Source organism: Budorcas taxicolor, chromosome 16 (assembly GCF_023091745.1).
Source record: "Budorcas taxicolor isolate Tak-1 chromosome 16, Takin1.1, whole genome shotgun sequence".
NCBI lineage: Eukaryota > Metazoa > Chordata > Mammalia > Artiodactyla > Bovidae > Budorcas > Budorcas taxicolor.
In genome coordinates this window covers 31,159,299-31,180,842 of record NC_068925.1, presented here as the reverse complement: position 1 = coordinate 31,180,842, position 21,544 = coordinate 31,159,299, and the positions used below count along the sequence as shown (strand labels likewise).

The 21,544-nt window shown below is 36.1% G+C and overlaps 1 protein-coding gene across 1 annotated transcript in view; it reads left to right on the top strand.

Annotated features, from left to right (window-relative positions):
• Positions 1-21,544, top strand: part of CDC42BPA (CDC42 binding protein kinase alpha) — a 296,230-nt gene that overhangs the window by 46,027 nt on the left and 228,659 nt on the right. Inside the window, exon 2 of the mRNA XM_052654292.1 lies at positions 2,607-2,698. Within this exon, the coding sequence (XP_052510252.1) occupies positions 2,607-2,698 (92 nt within the window). The remainder of the gene's footprint in view (positions 1-2,606; positions 2,699-21,544) is intronic.

Below are 21,544 nucleotides of genomic sequence, written 5' to 3'. Positions count from 1 at the left end.
CCATTTGCTTACCTGAATTGTATTTCAGATACTTTAGTTTTTAAAAAAAGTTTTCCTGTTTTATGATAGTGTTTTAGAGGATTGAAATACTTCGATTTCTAACCTTTTAGATAATGTTACCCAGAGGAAGGCATATATAGAATTATTCTTTAGCCATAGTTGTCTGTGTTGAATTTGCTGTCTTTGGATTTAAGGTCAGAATGAAACAGAGGTATAGAATGTATCCTCTGCTTGGATTAAGATATTTGGAAATCTTGAGGGGGACAGGGTTATAAAGAGAAGAAACAAAGAACTGTTCAATGTAGTGTAAGCTGTGTTGTGATATTCTCCAGCTCTAGCTGACAACTAGAGTAATACTAGTCTCCCCTGGCTGGCTCCAGGTCTTTATTTTTAATTTACACATTCTATGTGTACCAATTTTAGCCAAGTATTTCCGATACACTTGTGTAGAAGCAGGGAAAGAGAAGGACACTGGTCTCAAGATTATTGCACTATTTCTTGCCATGGCTTATAACCCACCTGCTGTTGCTGCTGCTAAGTCGCACCAGTCGTGTCCGACTCTGTGCGACCCCATAGACGGCAGCCCACCAGGCTCCCCCGTCCCTGGGATTCTCCAGGCAAGAACACTGGAGTGGGTTGCCATTTCCTTCTCCAATGCATGAAAGTGAAAAGTGAAAGTGAAGTTGCTCAGTCATGTCTGACTCTTTGTGACCCCATGGACTGTAGCCTACCAGACTCCTCCGTCCATGGGATTTCCCAGGCAAGAGTACTAGAGTGGGGTGCCATTCTTTGTAAATAATCTATTTGTAAATAAACTATCCTCAGATTGGAATAATTTATTTCTATTAGGACCCTGAGTGATTTCACAGTCTCACCATTTGTCCAGTCCAGTTTGTTCAAGACTAAGATGTCTTGGTTATTTTATTGAAATGTTAACTGCTTGGCTTTACATCTCTCTCTCACAATATGAGATCCTTTATACCTTCATTCAGATTTGATCTGTTTATTTGATCTTCATCTTTTCTGTTATGTGAATTCCAAATAGAGATTCAATCTCTATTTCCTTTCCTGACAATCTAAAGCAGAAATCTAAACCACTGCAGAAACTTCTAAACCAATGCAGAAATCTCTCATAGACTTGTGTTCTGCAATGTGGAATACCCCTCTTTTCTAAACTAGTTAGGGCTAAATATCTTAGACCAAAACAAGTGGTAAGGCATTCTGTGTTTCTTTCACTCTTCTAGAGCTTAAATACATACCTTTAATCTTCTACATTCTGGTCCATGGTAGGAAGGAGAAGAGAGCTGTACCCATATATAAAGACCTTTTAATCATTAACTCCTTTTTGTGTGAGAATAAGGAGCGACATCAGGGGAGGAAAGGTGAAAGGTCTAAATTTCTCTCAGAGACAGCAGAACGTATAATTTATTTTATAATTTTTTTAAAATTTCAATATACTCTTTATAGTTAATAATGTTTAAGTTTCTTGCATGGCATCCAAGGCCATTTCCATTTTCCGTTTTCTAGCCTTGATTTCTTTTTTATTGTTACAATTCTATTATAGCAATTAATTATTTACCATTATCACCCAAATTTCACTTTCTTGCTTCCCTTAATATGCAAATATCTCTCCCTTTCCTGGGAATGGGGCTTCCCTGGCGGCTCAGAGGGTATAGCATCTGCCTGCAATGTGGGAGACCTGGGTTCAATTCCTGGGTTGGGAAGATCTCCTGGAGAAGGAAATGGCAACCCACTCCAGTTTTCTTGCCTGGAGAATCCCATGGACAGAGAAGCTTGGCAGGCTACAGTCCATGGGGTCTCAAAGGGTTGGACACGACTGAGTGACTTCACTTTCACTTTGCTGGGAATATCTACAGTGCAAACAGGTAAAGTAGCAAAGTTTACTTAGTCCTCAAGGCCCAGGTCCAAACTTACTCCCTCATTAGTGTTCACATAAGAAAATTAGGGTTCCATTCTCACTGACCCTGAAGTACTTTGTGTCTATCTCTGTTAGAAACTTTGATCACATTATTATGTTATGTGTTCACATACTGTGTAAACAGTCTTTCAGAAAGACTGTGAAGTTCTTGAATGAAGGTACCATATTGTAATTATATTTGTTTAAAACTCCAGTAATTGTCACCATGCTTTGTATAATATCAGCTCTTGCTAAAGGCATGTTAAAAGAAGAAATAAATGAATGAACGTGGCAGAAATTTTAATTTACTGTATGGGAACTGCTGAATCTCTTTGGTGCCAACATACTTCCTTTTACTCCTTGGATCTTTGTGTTAAAATATATATCTAGCATTGAGTTAGAATACATGGAATGTTTAACATAAGAATATATTGATCTCATTTGTATGTCACTGCTACTTTGCATTATTTTATATGTTATTTGGCTTTTAAAAATATGTTTTCCACCAAAAATATAATTCATATGTAAGAAATCAATGAAACATGGAAATTAAAACTATTTCTTTGCAGTATAGTTTCACGGGACTATTAAATACTTCAGCTTAATCCTTAATCATAATGTTTAAGAAATACTGTTTATATCTAATTTGTATCACATTTCAATAATTGATATTACGTTTTTGTTTCAGCTAAACCATTTACTTCTAAAGTGAAACAGATGCGATTACATAGAGAAGACTTTGAAATATTAAAGGTGATTGGTCGAGGGGCTTTTGGAGAGGTAAGAGATAAAGATTTTATAGAGATCTGATATTTGTTTTGCAAGCTATTTTATACAGTCTTTGAAAGAATTTAACTAAAATATTATTTACTTGCTTTTGTAGTTGATATTATTGATCAGAAATGATTAAAATTTTGAATGAAATCTTTCTGCCTGGATTTTTTCCCAGTATATTTCTATTTTTTATATGTTATTGAAGTTTCAGTATGTGGACTCTTCTGTTTGTATATTTGTCTCTCCTGTGTCAATAGTACACTGCCTTAAATTACCTTTAGTTTGAGAAGTCTCAGTATCTGGTGGTATATTTACTGTAACTTCTTCTCTCTTTGCCTCTCTTGTTAACCCTTTATATTTTCATGTAATTTGGAATAAATGTTTCAGTTTGTACTTACTCCCACATCTATACGCAGCACTCACATATCTGGAATTTTGATGAGGGTTGCACTTAACTAGAGATTACTTTGAAGTTAATTTACATCTTAATAATATTGAATCAACCAATCCATGAACATAGTATGTTCCTTAGGGCCTTATAAATTTAACCCATGAATTATTTGTAGTTTTCATTCAGTAGAGATAATTTATGCATTTTTCAGCAGATTTATTCCTAGGTATGTTATATTCATGCTGTTTTAATTAGATTGTTTGTTAAGTTTTATTTTCTAATTGTTTTTACTAGTAGTTAGAACTACAGTTGAATTTTGTGTATTGACTTCATATTCAGCAACGTAGCTAATTGTACTTTTAAAATCATGAATTGTGTTGGATTTTAATCAATGCTTTATTAGCATCTTTTGAGACATGGCTTTTCTCCTTAATTAGTTGAGTTACACCGATTTATTTTCAAATGTGAAACTAACTTTGCATTTCTAAAATAAGCCAGCTTTTTTGAGATATGTTATCCTTTTAATTTACTGCTGGACTTGGTTTACTGTTTGTGTGTGTGTTTTGGATCTTTAACAGGAATTGGCCTGACATTTTCCTCTTTACCACATCCTGATCAGATTTTGGTATCTTGGTTATACTGGCCTCATAAAAAGAGGGAGGTGTTTCCTCTTTTATTGTTCTCTAGAAGAGTTTGAGAGGATTATTATTTCTTCCTTAAATGCTTCGAAGATTTCACTGGTCCATTTCCTTCTCCAGGGGATCCTCCCAACCCAGGAATTGAACCCAGGTCTCCCACATTGCATTTGAGCCTGCTAGAGAGTTTTAAATTTTATATTCATTTTTAACAATTGAAATTGGACTATGTGGATTTTCTGCACAGGTGTGTCAGTTTTGCTAGGTTCATCCACGTCACCTAATTTTTCAAATTTATTGCTGTATTGGCCATTTACTCTTCTCATTTTTTTTGTTTGTTATGCTTTGAGGTTGATCAATTCTGTTATTTTTTTCAGTGAATTAACTTTTGCCCTTTCAATTTTCCTATACTAGATTTGTTTTCTGTTTCATTCGTTTTTGCTCTTAAAATATTCTCTGTCTTTGGTTTTAACTTGCTGTTCTTTTTCTAACTTGTGGAGATAGAGCATTGATTTCTAGCTCTTTTCTATACTTTGTCCTCTAAGCAACTTTAGCTATAGCCAAGTTTTGATGTGTCATATTTTCATTATAGTTTTCCTTAAATACAGTGTAATTTCCAGTGTGATTTTAGATTTCTCTAGTGGATCTTTTTCATCTTTGATTTTAGAAGTTTATTTCTCAGTCTCTGCTTGGTGCATTTTTAGTTATGCTTCTGCTTCTGAGCGATAATTTAATTCTAGAGCAGTCAGGGAGTATACACTGTGTGCTTTCCCATCTTTGAATTTGCTGTATGGTGTTCTGTAAATATCAGTTAGGTGAAAGATACTAATCTTGTTTAAATCTCCCATATCCTTAGTGTTTTTCCTGCTTGTTGCTTCATTTCCTGAGAGAGGATTTGCTTATTTCTTTTTTATTTTATTTCTTTCAGTTTTTACCGATAGCAGATATAGCGTTATTATATCTCCCTAGTTATTAACTCTTTTATCAGGATGTGATGATGCCTGTTATCTCTAAGTCATAAAGTTAACTTTTACTTCATCTGAGATTAGTTGAATGATTCCAGCTCTTATTATTAGTCTTCTACATGAAATATCTTATTCCACCCTTTTAGTTTCAGTTTTCTATAACTTTGCATGTTTACCATTTAATAGAATATAGTTTTTGGTTTTAAATTCAGTCTGATAAATTTCTTATCTTTAATTGGAGTATAGTCAGTTGGCATTTAAACATAATCACATTATTCTTATTTGTTTTCTATTTGTCTTGCACATTTAGTATTATCTTTCTCTCAATTCTTGGATTAACTGAGTATTTTAAATTATTCTTTCCCCCTTCTATTAATTTCTTAGATGCACCTTCTTTTATTGGTTTCCTGAGATTGCTTCTTCTATTCTTAGTAAATTTGTACTGAGTGGCCAAAAGTTTGTTTGGGTTTTTCCAGAACATCTCACAAAAAAACCTGAATGAACTTTTGGCCAATCCATTATTTTGCCATTTCCATTTTGTTTTTTTTTTTTGTCATTATTGTCTTTTAGGTCTGAATATATATTTGAAACCCCAAAAGATATGATTATACTGTCCCTCTTCATTTTAGATGTACCTGTGTATTTACAGTTTTTTACTCTTCACGTTCACATATTTATTTGCATTTATATATTTCTCTTTGATAGGCTTTTCCTTTTGACTTAAAAGTGTCCTTTAGTAATATTTTGCCAGGTCTGCTGAGATAAATTATCTGCCTTTTTTTGTCTGAAAATACATTGATTTTGAGGTATTAACAAAATTGTGTTAATATACATACTTCATTTCAGTTCAGTTCAGTTGCTCAGTCGTGTCCGACTCTTTGCAACCCCATGAACCACAGCATGCCAGGCCTCCCTGTCCATCACCAGCTCCCGGAGTTTACCCAAACTCAAGTCCATCGAGTTGGTGATGCCATCCAGCCATCTCATCCTCTGTCACCCCCTTCTCCTGCCCCCAATCCCTCCCAGCATCGGGGTCTTTTCCAGTGAGTCAGCTCTTTGCATGAGGTGGCCAAAGTACTGGAGTTTCAGCTTCAGCGTCAGTCCTTCCAGTGAACACCCAGGACTGATCTTTAGGATGGACTGGTTGGATCTCCTTGTAGTCCAAGGGACTCTCAAGAGTCTTCAACACCACAGTTCAAAAGCATTGATTCTTCGGCATTCAGCCTTCTTCACAGTCCAACTGTCACATCCATATACATACTTAGCTCAGTGAATTTGTACATTTGCATGAACTTCTGTAACCTTTATGTTGATCAAAATAGGCTTCTATTGCCCGCCTCTCTGTGAATAACCACCTCTCAGTAACCATCTATTCTGACTTCTATAATTATAGATTTATTTTGCCTGTTTTTGAATGCTGTACTAGTGGAATTATATATATATATATATATTTATTTTGTTTCTGGCTTCTTTTGCTCAGTATTATGCTTGTATAATTCACTTTTGTTTTTTATTGATCCACAATATTCCTCTGTATGAATATACTACAAGTACTCAAATTTATTTTTGACTGTTGTAAATAATGTTGTTATGGACGTTCATATGCATGTCTTTTGGGAGACAGAAGCATTCATCTCTGTTTGCCATAACCCTAGTAGAATTTCGGTCATATGGTAGGCATATTTAGATTTAGTTGGTAGTGCCAAGTAATATCCCGGTTGGTTAGGTCAGATTATATTCCTGCTAACAATGTGTGAAGGTCCCAGTTGCTTCACAACCTCACCAGCAGTTGGGTCAATTTTTAGACTTTAGACATTTTTTTGGTGGATGAGTAGTGGTATTGATTGTGATTTCAAATTTCCTGATAACATTTAAAGTTGAGCCCATTTTCATATCACTTCATGTAACTTGGACATCCTTTTTTGTAAAGTCCACATTTGGGGCCTGGAGGAGTGGGAACACGTGACTTATTGGTATATTCTGGATACAAGTTCTTTGTTAGAGGTGTGTGTGCGTGTGTGCACATGTGTGTGCACGCATGCTCATGTATTAAACAAAATCTCTTCCTGTCTGTGTCTTGACTTTTCTCTGTATAGATCTTTTATTGAAGAGAAGATTTTAATTTTAGTGAAATGCATTTAATTAAGCTTTTCTTTATGATTAGTGTTTTTTTGTATTTGTTAAATTTTTTCTACCCTGAAAGTCATGAAGATGTTTCCTGTTATATAATCTATAAAAAATCTTTTTTCATTTATGTCTGTGATCCATCTGGTATTATTTTGTGTTTTGTGAGATATAGTCAAGGTTCATTTTATTCTTTGTGGATTTCATGTCATCATTTATTTAAAGACTACTTTTCTACATTTGATTGCAAAGGAACTTCTGTTGGTCAGGTGTTATGTGTGCTACTTTTATTAATTTTTGAGTTCCCTGGTGGCTCAGAGGATAAAGCATCTGCCTGCCATCCGGGAGACCCGGGTTCGATCCCTGGGTTGGGAAGATCCCCTGGAGAAGGAAATGGCAACCCACTCCAGTATTCTTGCCTGGAGAATCCCATGTCTGGTGGGGTACAGTCCATGGGGTCACAAAGAGTCAGACACGACTGAGTGAGTTTACTTTCACTTTCACCACTTTTATTAATTTTTAATAGTTTTTAATGTAAAATTTTTGTTCATGGTTTCATTAAATTTATTTTTGGGTCTGATGTTTATTGATGAGCCTATAACTGCTGCTAGACTAGAAATACAATTAACTTTTGTGTATTGATCTTGTATTTAAATATCTTGATGTATTTATTAACTAAGTCTAGTGTATTTATAAATTAAAAAAAAATTTCATGCGCATAGTCATACCATTTCCAAATAATGACAGCTTTTTTCGTTCTTTCATTTTGCCTTTTATTTCTTTTTCCATATTATTGCAATAGAGAAGTTTTTTGCTTAAAACATTGAATTCAGTTTTTGAAAACAAATTTTTGTGTGGTTTGTGATTCAGGGGTAAGTACGAAGTTTGCTACAGCTTTTTTTTTTAATTGTTACTCTTTTTAGGTTAAGGATGTACTCTTTTTTAGGTGAAGGAAGTTTTCCTTGCAGTCCTAGTCTACTGAGAGCTTTTATCATGCATCAGAGTTAACTTTTGTCCAAAGGTTTTCTATATCTGTTTTGATTACATGATTTAACTTCTATATCTGGTTAATGTGGAAGTAATATTGATTAATTTTTAAATATACCAATAGTGGATTGCTATATAAATCTGGTTGTTTCTGATGTATTCTTTTAGTATATTGTTGGTTTTGATTTGCTCATATTTTGTTTACCATTTTTTGTTATGTGCATGAAAAATATTGGCCTTTAATTTATCTATCTTTTAATTTCCTTATATTTAAAAAATGTTATGCATATCTCTTAAGACAAGTTGGGAGTTATTCACATATTATCAATTTTCTGAGTTTGTTTAAGGTTATTGCTGTTTCTTTATATGTTTGAAAGTATTCTCTGGTGAAGCCATCTAGACTAGGAGTGCAGTTTCTTTTGGTTGTTTGTTTATATCTTTGGAGGTAAATTTTATATATGTTGAAATACACTAGTTGTATTATGTACAATTCTATGAGTTTTGACAAATGGATTCACCTTTCTCAAGATACAGAATGTTTCTGTCACTCTAAGAAGTTCCCTTTCCTGTTAGTTTCCCGTAACTTCTGTCAAGTGGCAACCACTGTTCTGTATTTTAACCATGGATTAATGTTGACCATTTGAAAATTTCATGTAAATGAAAATCATACCATACATAATCTTTTGTGTCTGGCTTCCTTTGCTCAGAATAACGTCTGTGAGATTCATTCTTGTGATTAAATGTAGTAATACTTTTTATTGCTGATTAGTACACTGCTTTCTTAGTTTACCATAGTTTATTCTTCCATTGATAAACAATTGCATAGTTTCTCATTTTTGGTTGTTAGGATTAAAACTGAAGTGAATATTTGTGTACAAGTTTTACGGGACTGTGTATTCATTTTTCTTGGATAAGTAATGGATTGAAGCTGCTAAGTAGTAGATGCATATTTAAATTGAAAAGAAACTACATTTTTTTTTTCTAATAGGGTTGTACCATTTTGTATTCCTATCAGTTCTGTGTTCTCACCAGTATTTTTTTCCTTCTGGGTCTTTTAAATTTTAGTCATTCTAATGGATGAATAATAGTGTCTTATGGCTAAATCACATCGTTATGTGGATTTGTGTTATATAAAAACAGAATGATGAATTTTTGTGTTATATCTTCCTTTGTGAAGTATATGTTCAGATATTTTGTTCAGTGAAAAAAATGAAGCATTTGTGTCATTAAGTTGTAAGAATTCTTTATATTTTATATTTATAGATATCTTTTGTCAGATAAATATTTTGTCAGTATTTTCTCAAAGGCTGGATAAAATTCCTGTTAATTTTCTTAAAAATGTCTTTTGATGAGCAGAAGTTAGGTTTAATTTTATCAATTTTTTCCCTTAATGGTTATTTTTTTCCTGTGTTCTTTGTAATAAATCCTTATTTATATCCAGGTCACAGAGATACTTACTTATGTCTTTCCCTAAAACCGTTGTAGTTTTAGCTCTTACGTTTAGATTGTGATTCATTTCAGATTAATTCATGTCTGATAGGAGATAAGGATCGAGGTTAATTTTTTTCCCTGTGGCTATCCACATGGCACATGGCAGTTTCAGCACCATTTGTTGAAAAGGCTGCTTCTCCTCTTTTGAATTACTTCAGTACCTTTGTCAAAAATGTCAGTTGACCATACGAATGTTGATCTGTTTTTCCTCTTTCTGTTCTACTTCATCAATAGCTTTTTCTATCCTTACGTCAGTACCACACAATCTTGATTTGTAGGTTTATACTGTAGAGTTGAGTGTTTGTTTTAACTGAGGACTTCTCCATTATTATATAAATTTTAGAAATCAGTATGTCAGTTTCCATAAAAACTTACTGGTATTGAAATTGAGTTTACATTCAATTTGTAGATTAATATTGGGAAGACTGACATCTTAATCTTGAGGCTACTAGTTAGTCCATGAACATGGCAATTTTCTTTGTCTTTTAACTTTTTTAAAGAGTATTTTGTAATTTTAGTGTATAGATCTTGTTCATAATTTGTTAAATTTGTTGCTAAAATTTTTATGTTTTTTGATGCTAATGTAAATGATATTTAAAAATTTATATTTCACATAGTATGCTGTTAGTGTGTAAGAGCATTTTTTATCTGACTTTATTTTCATTTTTTATCTGACTTTATTTTCTAAATTCATTGATTATTTTTTAAATAGTCTTGGTTTTTTTGGTTGCTACTTTCTTAGTTGTTCCCTACAAACAGCCATATTATCTGAGAATAGGAATAGTATCCTTTTCACTTTTTAAAGTTTGTGTTCTATTTCTCTATTTTGACTTATTATACTAATTCGGACCTCTAAAGTAACACTGAATGGGTATCTTGAGGGTACATGTTCTTACTTTATTCCTGAATTTAAGGAGATAGGATTTAGTGTTTGACAAGTAAGTATGATATTAATTGTATGTGTTTTTGTAGGTACCCTTTATCTGATTAAAGAAATTAACTTCTATTATTAGTTTTCTGAGGATTTAGTAGTCATGTGGATTTACTCTTTTATTCTGTTAATTTGGTGGATTAATTTGATGGATTTTTAAAATAGGCTTTGTTATTTTAGAGTAGTTTTAGGTCCATGGCAAGATTGAGCACAAAGTACAAAGAATTTTTGTATACCCCTTTCCCTTGCACACAAGCCTACCACACAAGAATGATACATTTATTATAACTGTTGAATCTACATTGACATATCATAAGATGTAGTCTATAGTTTACATTAGGCTTCACTCTTGGTGTTATACATTAGAAAAATGTATAGTTACATTTATCCAGCATTTTAGTATAATACGTAATAGTTTTTCACTGCCTTAAAAATCCTCTGTGCTCTGCCTATCCGTCCCTTCCCTCTCCTAACCTCTGATCACCACTGATCTTTTTCCTGCCGTCAGTTTTGCCTTTTCCCAAATGTCATTGACTTGAAATTATACAGTATATAGCTTTTTCAGGTTGGCTTCTTCCATGTAATAATAGTCATTTTAAGTTTCCTTTGTGTCTATATATTGCTTGATGACTCCTTTTTAGCACCAGGGAATATTTCATTGTTTGAATGTACCACTGCTTATTTATCCTTTCACCTACTGAAGGACATCTTTGTTTTTTACCAAGTTTTGGTAATTATGAACAAAGCTGCTATAAACAATCATGTGGACATCAACTTTCAATTCGTTTGTCTAAATACCAAGAAACAGAATTGCTGAATCATATGTTTAAGAGCATTATTTAAGTTTGTAAGAAACCACCAAGTGGTTGTACCATTTTGCATTCCCACCAGCAGTGAATGAGAGTTCCTATTGCTCCACATGCTCACCATCATTTAGCAGCTGTCAGTATTTTGAATTTTGGTCATTCTAATGGGTGTGTAGTGGCATCTTATTGTTTTAATTTGTAGTTCCCCAGAGGATGTTGAGCATCTTTTCATGTGCTTATTTATCATCTGTATATCTTCTTTGGTAAAGCATATATTAAGATCTTTAATCTTTTAACAGGATGGTTTGTTTTCTTATTGTGGAACTTTAAGAGATTTTTTTATGCTACAATTTAGATGATAATCCTTCATCAGATATCTTTTGCAAATATTTTTTTCGCAAGGCATGTTTCTCATGCTTTTGACAGTATCCTTCACAGAGCAGAAGTTTTTAAATGAAGCCCAGCTTATCAATTCTTTCATGAATTATGCCTTTGATGTTATGTAGATTGATTTTCAAATATTAAATTACTCCCTAGGATAAACTCCATTTGGTCATGACTTACTGTCCTCTGTGGCTTCCCTGTGCCTCAGCTAGTAAAGAATCTACCTGCAACATGGGAGACCTGGGTTCGATCTCTGGGCTGGGAAGATCCCCTGGAGAAGGGAACAGCTACCCACTCCAGTATTCTGGCCTGGAGAATTCCATGGACTTCTCCAGGACACTACTGAGCCACTTTCACTTTCACTTTTGTCCTTTTGAGATAATTGATTTATTCATTTCCTTGATATTTTCTTAACTGTTTCCATGTTTATATTCAGGGGAAAGAAAGTGAAAGTTGCTCAGTTGTGTCCAACTCTTTGCAACTCCATGGTCTGTAACTCACCGGGCTACTTTGTCCAAGCAACAATACTGGAGTGGGTTACTATTTCCTTCTCCAGGGGATCTTTCCAACCCAGGAATCTAACCCAGGGCCTCTGTATTGCAGGCAGATTCTTTACTGTCTGAGCCAAATGTTGACCTATAATTTTCTTGTTTTAAATCATGTCTATGTCAAATATTGACATCAGGTTATGCTGGACTTATGAATTGGGGAGTGTTTTCTCTTTTTCAGAAAAAATATGTGTTTATTTATTTATGTATTTATTTTTCTTTAATATTTACCGGTGACGCCATCTGGACTTGGCTATTTCTTTGTGGGGCATTTAATCCTACTAATTTAACTTCTTGATGCTTACAAAGTTAGTAAGATTTTCTATTTCATCTTTTGTCGCCATCAGTAAGTTTTGTGTTTCATAGAATTTGGATAATTCTTTTAAATTTTTGAATGTATAAGGTTGTTCATAATATCTGTTATTTCTTGATGTCTGTGGAATACAAGATGATATTCTCTCTTTTACTGCATATATTTATAATTCATGTTTTATTTCTCTTGATCAGTCGTGTAGAAGTTTTTCAATGTTGTTAATAATTGAACAAAGCTACTTCGGCTTTGTGAATTGTCTATACTTTTGTCTCTTTTTGGGCTTCCCTGGTGGCTCAGCTGGTAAAGAATCCGCCTGCAATGCTAGAGACCTGGAGAAGGGAACGGCTACGCACTCCAGTATTCTTGCCTGGAGAATTCCACGGACTGAACAGTCCATGGGGTCTCAAAGAGGCGGACACGACTGAGCGACTTTCACTCACTTGCCTCTTTTTACGTTAAACCTTTTTTTTTTTTTAAGCATTTAAAAAATCTTTGTTATTTCTTTCCTTTTAATTTCTCTGGATTTAATTTGTTCATCTTCTTTATGCTTCTCTAGACAGAAACTTAGATCTTTGATTCATTTCCATTCCAGTTTAAGCATTAAAACTATAAATTTCCCTCTAAGCAGAGTTAGGTGTATATATTGATGTTATATTTTCACTGTCATTCATATCAAAATACTATTTAATGTTGATGTCTTCTTTGATGAATCATTATGTGCATCATTTACTTTGGTAATTTTTGGACTTTGTGAACTATCTTACTGTTATTGACTTTAATTCATTTTATCATCAGACATCACACTCTTAATTTTTCAAAAGTTTTAAGGTTTATTGAAATTTGCCATATGATTGGAATATGGCTTGTCTTTATGAACACTCCATGTGTACTTGAAATTAGTTTTTATTCTACATTTGTTGCTTTTAGTCTTTATAAATGTCAGTTGGGTCAAGATGGTTGATGTTGTCATTAGATCTTCCATAATTTGTTGAAATTTGTTCAGTGTTTTTGAGGGAGGGGTATTAAAGTCTCCAAATATAATTGTGAGTATGCCTGTTCCTCCTCCTGTAATTTATCACTGTTTATTTTATACATTTTGGAACTCTTAATGGGGGTATACACTTTTTCAATTTTTATGTTTTCCTGATATACCAACCCTTTTAGCATTATGGAATGTTTACTTTAGATAAGGTAATATTCCTTGTGTTGTAGTCTTAATTTGTTTCACATAAATATAGCCTTTTTCTTTTTGCATTTGTATTTAAAGGGAATGTCTCATGCATGCCATATAGTTGGGTTTTGCCTTCCTTATACACTATGATAATCTCTGCACTGTTTAGACCATGGTCAGCAGACTTTTTCAGTAAAGTGCCAGATCGTAAATATTTAGATCTTGAAGGAAGACCATATGGTTTGTGTGGCAGCTACTCTATTCTGTCTCTGTAGTGTGAAAGTAGCCTTTGACAATTTGCAAATGAATGGATTTGGTTGTGTTCGAAGACAGTTTTATTTATAAAACAAGTGTTGTGTCATATTTGACCCTCAGGCCACAGTTTGCTGAAGCCTGCTTTAGACTATTTTTAATTAATATATTTATAAATGTAGTAGATTTAGCTATGTCATTTGTTGTTTGTTTTCTCCTTGTCTCATCAGTATTCTATTGATCCTTCCTTTGAGTTGAGCATTTTTTAGTGATTTATTATTTATGATTTCGCTGTTGACTCTTTTACCACACATCTCTGTATTATTTTCTTAGTGGTTGCCCTGTATTAATGGATCTTTTTCCCCCATTCCAAGAAGTTAGTGTCTTTGAAGAAGTGTCACAATATTCTTATTTATCACAGAAACATCAATGTCAGTTTCCTTCTTGCTGATAACTTTGCTTGCTTTCTTCTTTTATGTTCGTACATAAGCCAGAGAGTAGCACCAAATAAATTGCCGAGAATTAGAGCCAAACAGAAGTGAGTTGCAGTGACCCAGAAAAACATACACATAGTTTCTGCCAAAAAGTATAATAATCAGGTATAAGAACTGGAAAGTGTTAAAATTCTAATTTGCCAGTATTATTATATATCTTAGAAACCCAAGATAATAACTGAAAGCTACTGTAAATTAAAGAGATAATAATTATACAGAAGTCATGAGTTTTCATATGTATAAACAACCACAGTTGAAAGATACTGGAAGAAAAAAATGCACATCTTAAAAGTGTTAATTCTTTCTAAATTAATTATAGATTAAATAACTAATATATATGCTAATTATTAGGCTGACTCTAAGTTTAGGAATATAATTAAGAATCATCAGAAGAACTCTTAAAAATTAGAGTGATGACAGACCCATTATATAATTGAAGCATGTTATAAAGCCTCAACAAATAACGCATGAAGAAGAAGTCCAGAAATGGGGTCAGTTACATAAAGGAATTTAAAATTTACTAAAGACAGGACCTCCCATTACTACAAAAGAGGTAGAATTCATAATAAATGGTCTTGAGACAACTGGATAGCCAATTGGGAAAGTCCATTTGTGGATCCAGTTAAAATTCATACCGTAAATTAGGAGAAAGTACAAATGGATGAAATATTCAAGTATAAAAATAAAATAAATGTAATACAAAGTACCCATCAATGGGTTGACTAAGCTATGGTCTGTCCACCTATGCAATGCTGTGTAGCTGCAGTAAAGAAAAAGTTCACTATACGTCTATGGAGAAATCTGTAGGATACATTGTGAAGTAAAAAAATCAGGGGTAGGATAATGGATTTAGAATACTATCTTTTGTTAAAAAGAGGTAGAAATATTATGATTCATACTTGTGTTTTCATAAAGTAACATTTTAAAGGGACAAGAGGGAATGGGGTAGGCAGAAGTGTGAGTGATACTTCTAACTGGAAACCTTTTTCTGGTGTTTTGATTTTTGAAGCGTGTGTGTGTAATCTATTTTAAAAGTCACTAAAAAATTCTTCCAGATTGAGATGAATTAATTTGCAGGTTCTGTGAATCATTTAAGGAAGAAGCAATTCTAAATTTAAATTTCCTCAGATAATAGAAAAAGAGGGACCACTGCCCAGTTCCTTCTATGAGGCTAGAACAATCTTGTTTCTGAACTCTTGACAGTATACTGAGTGAAGGAGGCAACAGGGAAAAAATGCATATGATTTGCTTTTATCACATATGTCAGGGTAATGGTTATCTCTACTGGGAAAGCAGAAACTGTGGGCAGGTGGAACGCATCAGGGATTTCAAGGTTGCCCTGGGGTTCTGTTTCTTGATCTTAGTTTTAGTTCTGTTTTGTTCACTTTATAATTGTGTTGGACTCTACCTTTATTTTCTTTATGTATTTTATAATCAATTACAAATGTTATACAATAATGAAAGAAGCTCTAATAATCATGGAATATATGTTCATCTAACAAATTAGCTTTAAAATGTATAAAGTAACAACTGATAGAATTTGCATAGGGGACTATAAGAACTTTCAACAGTTTTAGAGCTTTTAACTCTCCTCAGAAATTGTCAAGTTAAGCATGTAAAAAAAATCAAGACTTAAAAGTATTTATTATTTGAAGGTGGAACTTTTTAATGACATAGTTATTCCGTTCTGTGTTTAAATATTTGACAGAGCAGTGATTTTTAAAAATGGTAGAAACTGTTTTCTCTCAAACTAGTTTCACAAGGGGGTTACAGGTCAGTTAAATCTGTACCTAGTGGGCAACACCTAGTTCTGTTTTAAGTTTCGGCAACCCACTCCAGTATTCTTGCCTGGAGAAACCCCGGGGACAGAGGAGCCTGGTGGGCTTCTCCCTCAGGGTTGCGAAGAGTTGGACGTGAATGAGGGAGGAAGTACACACACATTTCTTTTTTAAAGGCTAATTTTATTTATTTATTTATTTTTGGCTGTCCCAGGTCTTCATTGCTTTGCTCAGGCTTTATCTACTTGTGGCGAACGGGGCCTGCTCTTTGTTGTGGTGCATGGGCTTCTCGTTGTGGTAGCTTCTCTTGTTGGGGAGCACAGGCTCTAGGTGTGTGGGTTTCAGTAATTGCTACAAGCAGGCTCTAGAGTGCAGGCTCAGTTGTTCTGGCTTGTGGGCTTAGTTGCTCCGTGGCATGTGGAATCTTCTCACACCAGGGTTCAAACCTGTGTCCCTTGCATTGGCAGGTGGATTCTTATCCACTGTGCCACCAGGGAAGTACTGTTTGAAGCTATTTCTGTTGTCAGCTGAGAACTTCCAGATGTTCAAGCTGGATTTAGAAAAGGCAGAGGAACAAGTGATTAAATTGCCAACATCCATTGGATCATAGAAAAAGCAAGAGAATTCCAGAAAAAAAATCTACTTCTACTTCATTGACTATGCTGTAAAGCCTTTGACTGTGTAGATCACAACAAACTGCAGAAAATTCTTAAAGAGACGGGAATACCAGACCACCTGACCTGCCTCCTGAGAAATTTGTATGCACGTCAAGAAGCAACAGTTAGAACCGGACATGGAAAAACGGACTGGTTCCAAATTGGGAAAGGAGTATGTCAAGGCTGTATGTCGTCATCCTGCTTATTTAACTTCTTTGCAGAATACATCATGTGACAGGCCAGGCTGGATGAAGTACAAGCTGCAATCAAGATTGCCAGGAGAAATATCAATAACCTCAGAGATGCAGATGACACCATTCTTGTGTCAGAAAGCAAAGAGAAACTTTGCTTTCTTGATGAAAATGAAAGAGGAGAGTGAAAAAGCTGGCCTAAAACTCAATATTCAAAACTCAACTTTCATAAAACTAAGATCATGGCATCTGGTCCCGTCACTTCATGGCGGATAGATGGGGTAACAATGGAAACAGTGAGAGACTTTAATTTTGGGGGCTCTAAAATCACTGCAGATGGTGACTGTAGCCATGAAATTAAAAGATGCTTGCTCCTTGGGAGAAAAGCTATGACCAACCTCAGCAGCATATTAAAAAGCAGAGACATTACTTTGCCAACAAAGGTCCATCTAGTCAACGCTGTGGTTTTTCCTGTAGTCATGTATGGATGTGAGAGTTGGACCATAAAGAAAGTTGAGCACTTAAGAATTGATGCTTTTGAACTGTGTTATTGGAGAAGACTCTTGAGAGTCCCTTGGGCTGCAAGGAGATCAAACCAGTCAATCCTAAAGGAAATCAGTCCTAAATACTCTATGGAAGGACTGATGCTGAAGCTGAAGCTCTAATATTTTGGCTACCTGATGCAAAGAACTGACACTTTGGAAAAGACCCTGATGCTGGGCAAGAGTGAAGGCAGGAGAAGGGGACAACAGAGGATGAGATGGTTGGATGGCATCACCAACTTGGTTGACATTACTTTGAGCAAGCTTTGGGAGGTGGTGATGGACAAGGAATCCTGGCATGCTGCAGTTCATTGTGTCGCAAAGACTCGGACACGACTGAATGACTCAACTGAACTGGTTAGAATGTATACTCTGCAACTAGCACAGCAGTTCTAGCCAGTGTTAGATTGCTCATACCATGATCAGCCCAAATGAAGTGAAGTGAAATCGCTCAGTCGTGTCTGATTCTTTGCAACCCCATGGTCTGTAGCCTACCAGGATCCTCCATCCATGGGATCTTCCAGGCAAGAATACTGGAGTGGGTTGCCATTTTCTTCTCTAGGGGATCCTCCTGACCCAGGGATCGAACCAGGGTCTCCTCCATTGTAGGCAAACGCTGTACCGTCTGAGCCACCAGGGAAGTCTTTACAAATAAAGTAACACTGGAAGTTCAACAGTTTTCCCAAGAAAAAATGGCTTTCTTCACTTAAAGGGCTGTGTACCATTTCTCCTAACTTATTCCAAACCTAGAAAATAACTACTTGGAACGAGGTAGTAAATATATGTAGGGTTTTAAATACTTGTTAGGAATTCTGTATTCCATTTAAACCCTTCAGGTTCTCAGTGAGTTCTGCTCCCTGGAGATGTTCTGGTGGGGGAAGGGTTGGAGGTTGGTTGTAGCAGGCTTTAGGGCAGCAGGCTCTGTGTAGAACTAGTCTCTGTGAAAGTCCTTATTAGGAAATTTAAAGGGCGCTCTGCCTTGTCAGCAGTAAGATGAGGCTGAGATGCAGCCAGGATTTGGAGTTATTTTCTGTGTAGGAGAGCTCTGTTTAATCCAGAAAGGATCAGCTCAAATCGGGTACGCAGGATTGGCCTAGTCTAGTCTTTCACGCTGCTTAGTCACTCAGTCGTGTCTAACTCTCTGTGGCCCCATGGCCTGAAGCCCACCAAAGCTCCTCTGCCCATAGAATTTTCCGGGCAAGAGTCATGGAGTAGGGTGCCATTTCCTCCTCCAGGGAATCTTCCCAACCCCGGATTGAACCTGAGTCTTCTCATTGGCAGGTGGGTTCTTTACCACTAGCTGCCACCTGGGAAGTCCCAAGTCTTTCATAGCCACTGTCTAAACTCTTCAGTCTTAACTGAGAAAGAGAATTTCCATCCCCATAATCACCTTAACCCAACCTGCCATATTAGAAGCAAAAACTGTGCGAGGGTGGCTGGATAGGCTGCAGTAGGCTAAACTTTTTTTCTGTATTGATCAGTGCATGAGATTCTGTCCACTGTCTGTGATTTGATCTCACAGTAGTCCTTTTCTCAGAGAATTTGAACACGCAGTTGTCACTGCGTTCAGTTTTCTAAGGTTGATAGCCAGCTGTTAGGGAGTGGCATTCTCCAGGGGGCAGGTGGTGTGACTTCCCTTCATTTCATTGGTGACATGTTGAACTTTAGGCTTGGACTGCTGAAAGTTGGCATACACAGGGAATGTTCCCTCTACGGGCTGGCCATTCTTGTAAATATCATCTGTGATCTTCAGGAACATTGTGGAAACTGCAGCTGTAGTGTTTGTTGTCTTTGTAGGAAGGAGTAGACCAGGTTCCTAGGTCTTTCTGCCCTCAGGAGTCTCTCTTCACTTTCATCATGTGGTGGCTGAGAGCCATTGAGATGGTGCTCACATTGGTAGGTAGAATAGGGCCTGCAGCCTACATGGGAGTCATAGAGGCTACCAGAGACCTTTCTTGGTCCAGAAATTCTAGGTTTCAAAAGGAAAGCCCCCATATAGCCATCCCCATACTTCTCAGTAGAGTTTCAACAGGGATCTCTGTTTGCATTCCTATTGTGTCAATATAGACATGATCAGAAGGGGTTTCTGTGACCCCAGGGCCCCAGGAAGAAACACAGGCCTCTGCTGCTAGTATCTCTTTTAGTGTTTAGGCAGTTTAGCCACTCTTCGTGGGTAGCACAATTTTTTTTTGACAGATCTATTTTCTTAGCGAGCTATCCTCTCCGAGGCAGCTTGAGTCTATCCAGGAAATGCTCAGAAAGCCTGTTGAACTCATATCCCCATTATGGAGCCTAAACAGTTCATCTGCAGAGGGGCAAAACTAGGGTCTGCTTGCAAAACTGAGTAGCACCATCAGGCCAAAAAGCATGGCTAGGGCCTACCGCATCCTTGGATCTGGATCCTGGATTTACGGAAGTTGTAGAGACTAAGCCTGCAGTTGCTATGTCTAATCTCAGCATCTGGTGTCTGTAACCCAAGTCCACCATGTTGCCATTTGGACAAAATATAAAGCATTTTAAGGACATGATTGTCATGCTGAACCTAATAGATACATAGAGAGTTCTCCATCCATAAGAGAATACACTTTTCTTCTAGCACATGAAGAACCTTCTTAAAATCTACCATGTTTTAGGCCACAAAAGGTGCCTCTGCTGCTGCTTAGTCACTCAGGCGAGTCTGACTCTTTGTGACCCCATGGACTTCCAGTCTCCTCTGCCCGTGGGGATTCTCCAGGCAAGAATACTGGAGTGGTTTGTCATGCCCTCTTCAAGGGGATCTTCCCAACCTAGGGATCTAACTCAAGTCTCCCACATTGCAGGCAGATTCTTTGCCATCTGAGCTACCAGGGAAGCCCACAAAAGTTGCCTCAGTAACTTAAAAAAAAATCATCTTTATGCAGACCATGATATCTGACCTTAATAAAATGCAATCAGTATCAGTCAGATACAAAAAATTAGACATGTTTGCAGACTTAAAAGCATAAATCATAGGAAAAATTATAAAATAATTAGACATTAATGGAAATATTGCATTTCACAGTTTGTAAAGTACTTAAAGAGAGACTTACATCTGCCAGGAAATAAGAAACTCTGGTGGGCTTCCCTGGTGACTCAGTGGTAAAAAATCTGCCCGCCAGTGCAGAAGACATGGGTTAGATCCTTGTGTTGGGAACATCCCCTGGAGAAGGAAATGGCAACTCATTCCAGTATTTTTGCCTGGAGAATGACAAGGACAGAGGAGCCTGGCAGGCTACAGTCCATGGGGTTGCAGAAGAGATGGACACGACTTAGCGACTAAACAAAACAAAGGTAGTCCAGTATGCACTGAGATCTTTCTTGGCGCCTCCGTGGTAGCTTGGTGGTAAAGAATCCTCCTACCAGTGCAGGAGATGTGGGAAGATACCCTAGTGAATGGAATGGCAACCCAGTCCAGTATTCCTGCCTGGGAAATCCCATGGACAGAGGAGCCTGGCAGGCTACAGTCTGTGGGGTTGTGAAAGAGTCAGACGTGACTTAGCAACTAAACAAGAAACTGGTAATTGTTATCAGTTGAATTATGTCTCCTTCTCCACCTACTCAAAAAAAAAAAAAAAAAAAAACCACCAAAACCCCAGACATGCTGAAGTCCTAACCTCCACTACTTCAAAATGTGATCGTATTTGGAAATGGTCTTTTCAGTGGTAACTAAGTTAAAATGAGGTCGATAGGGTGGGCCCTAATCTAATATCATTTGGTGTCTTTATAAGAAGGGGAAATTTGGATGTTGGCAGAGACAGAGGGAAGATGACTTGAAGACATGGTGAGAAGTTGTCCATCTCAAGCCGAAGAGAGAGGCCTGGAACGGATCCTTCCTTCATGACTCTTGGGAGGAATCAACTCTGCTGATACCTTGATCTTGAACTTCTAGTTTCCAGAACTGAGAGAAGATAAATTTCTGCTGTTTGACAGCTGCTCAGTCTGTGATACTTTACTACAGCAGCCCTAGCAAACTAATATAGTAACTAATGAGCCAAATATTTCAGAAACTGGAAAAAGAACCACAGAGTAAACAAGAAGGAAGGAAATAATAAGGCCAGAAATATATTAGAGTAGATATTATCAAAATCCAAAATTGATTCTTTAAAAGTTAATATATTAAAAAAAATTCTTTTTTTTTTTAAAATCTTTAATTCTTACATGCGTTCCCAAACATG